A 2,476-nucleotide genomic window follows, 5' to 3' on the forward strand; every position below is an offset into this window, starting at 1 on the left:
GGCGGTGCATTGTATTCAATAGCACTGCTTCCACCCGCCCCCGCCCGCAGGGCGATCTGACGCGTGGCAAAACTTTCCCAGCATTCCGTTCCACTGCAAACGCAGAAAATAGCTTCTCCTGTCCCTGAAGCCTGTCTCTTCCTCCACAGCAGTAGCAATGGTATATCCCTCGGCGTCCTCACGTCCTATACAGCGTATATAGAATGTAATGACTCAGGGACCTTAGACTGCTCCAGCGGAGAGGGAGTGAGGCTCCAGCAACCGGTCTAGGAACAAGCCGGCTCCCAGGATCAGGTGAGTATAACTTTTTATAACTTTTTTTTTTTTTGCACCTAGACAACAATGAACACTTAACCTTTGCAGTGCGGGGGGGTAGCCCCACTGGAAGGGTTAAGAAACAATTTGCGCAGATTTTTTCTTTGAAGTCTTGTTCCCACCATCTCCAGACGTGTTTCTGCAAATGCGTGTTTGTGCATTTTTGATGCGTTCCAGTGACCTTTTTATGTTCTCATTTGGATTGCTTGGGTTTTAAGCGGGTTCCAGTGCATTCTGGTTTACATACGTTTTCCAGAGCAAAAAAAATGCAGCATGCTGGACTTTTTTGTTTCAAACTCTGGAACTGAACACAATGGTGTGAACTAACCTAATTTTTCCCATTGGAGTGAATGTGTATGCATTTTTGGTCCAGATAAAAAAAATGTCTCTGGCCTGGATATGATGTGAACAAGCCCTATAAGCTGTCTGTATTAGTGATGGGCTCGTGCGTGTTCGCAGCTCCACGTGCCGAGCCCGCCAGGAAGCTCACAGCGCCAATCACAGGCACGGAGGCATTTCCCGATCTCTGCAGCTGCGGACCGGGATAATGTCTCAGTACCTGTGATTGGTGCTGCGGCACTGTCAGCTTCCTGGCAAGCTCGACGCGTGGAGCTGCGAACACGCCCGAGCCCATCACTAGTCTGTATTCCCACAATAGAGAATCACATTCTCCATTTGTCCCGGTGACTATTATCACACAGTTTGTGTTCAGGGGCCACTTATCTGTCCCTAGCCGCATGTGACCACTCGATGTGCAGTTACAGGTGGACAGCAGCAACTTGTGTCAGTTGTCTGTCATTGCCTTGTATAGGCTTCCTTATGGCCCCTGGGTGCAAATTGTCTGCATACGGAGCTGCTCATCTGTCCCTGGCCACATGCTTGGCATGCAATTACATACGCATTCGGATCTCCCTTGTCATTGCTCTGTACAGGCTTCCTGGCCAATCACAAACACCTGTGATACCTGCAGCTGTACGGCCCCCTTTACTTCCTGTCACAGCTCCAGAACAGGAAGTAAAAGGGAAATCTCGAAGTGGGACATAGCTAACAACAAAAAAATAACTTGATAGGTGTTTTATCCCTTTTCTACTCCATCTAAAATGAAACAAAATATTTTGACTTCACTTACACTTTACATTGCTACTTTGTTTAGTGTTTATACTGTACACTTCTGTTGTACATACATAGTAACCAGGTCAATGTAAAAGTTGAGTGTGAATCCTGCTTTGTGTGATTACACATGGATGTAAATAAAAACCCTCAGCAGCCATCTACTGACAGACGAGCAGTGCTGAGTCTTCTAGTCCCAGAACACTTGCTGAGCCTGAGCAGAGACGCCTTCGAGAATAGCACACTTACGAACTTTGCGTACGTAAACTGAGCCGAACGCCGCAACTGCACAGCCTAGCAACAAGGCAATTTACGTAGACCCAGCGGCGGCGCTTAGGCCGCGGCCTGGCCGGAGAAGAGAAGGAGCGGCGGCGGAGGAGGGGGGAGAACTCACATGTCTGCGCCCTGCTGCAGGAAGCCGGTGTTGAGGCTGCGCCTGGCTATCGTCCTCCACACCGAGTCCCGGCTGGTGAAGTGCCGGAGCTTTCTGCACGCCTGCCCGAGCCGGCCCAGTGACTGGCGGTCCACGTAGGAGAGGATGAGCAGGAGGATCTCCTCGGGCAGGAGAAGAAGGACGGGTCCCATTTTTGGGTGTGGAGGTGCTGTGGGCTCTGTACTGGCTTCTCTCCCATGGTTGGTGGCCGGGTCACTAGTAGCTGGGGCTGGGAGCCATGGCAGGGCCCGAGTGAGTCACGTGACGGAGGAGAGCTCCTGCTGCTGCACTGTGCACAGTAGAGGCCTGGCAGACGGATGGGGCCTGATTTCCAGCACTGCAAACACACAGCACTCAACCCTTTACCTTCAGAATTCACTAGCAGGCTCTCCACAAGCTTCAGGAGGTGCTGAACCTTGCAGGTGCTTATTAAAGAGGAACTCCAGGAATTAAAAAACGTACATTTGCAGTGTAGCTACCCCTGCACTGTAAGGGTTAAAGAAGAACTCCGGGCACATGCAATGTTCACCCTTGCAATGCGACTGCCCCTCCAATGTAAATATTAAGTGCTCATTTTGCCTAGGGAGCTAAAATAATAGAGATATACTCACCCAAACC

General features: G+C 50.4%; 1 protein-coding gene across 1 annotated transcript in view; it reads right to left on the reverse strand.

The window, feature by feature from the left end:
- Positions 1-2,255, reverse strand: part of FBXW4 (F-box and WD repeat domain containing 4) — a 153,463-nt gene extending 151,208 nt beyond the window's left edge. The window contains exon 1 of the mRNA XM_018565029.1: positions 1,820-2,255. Within this exon, the coding sequence (XP_018420531.1) occupies positions 1,820-2,010 (191 nt within the window). The 5' untranslated portion in view covers positions 2,011-2,255. The remainder of the gene's footprint in view (positions 1-1,819) is intronic.
- Between the last annotated feature and the right edge of the window lie 221 nt (positions 2,256-2,476).

The sequence above is a fragment of the Nanorana parkeri genome, unplaced genomic scaffold (assembly GCF_000935625.1).
Source record: "Nanorana parkeri isolate BGI_ZX_2015 unplaced genomic scaffold, ASM93562v1 scaffold807, whole genome shotgun sequence".
Taxonomy (NCBI): domain Eukaryota; kingdom Metazoa; phylum Chordata; class Amphibia; order Anura; family Dicroglossidae; genus Nanorana; species Nanorana parkeri.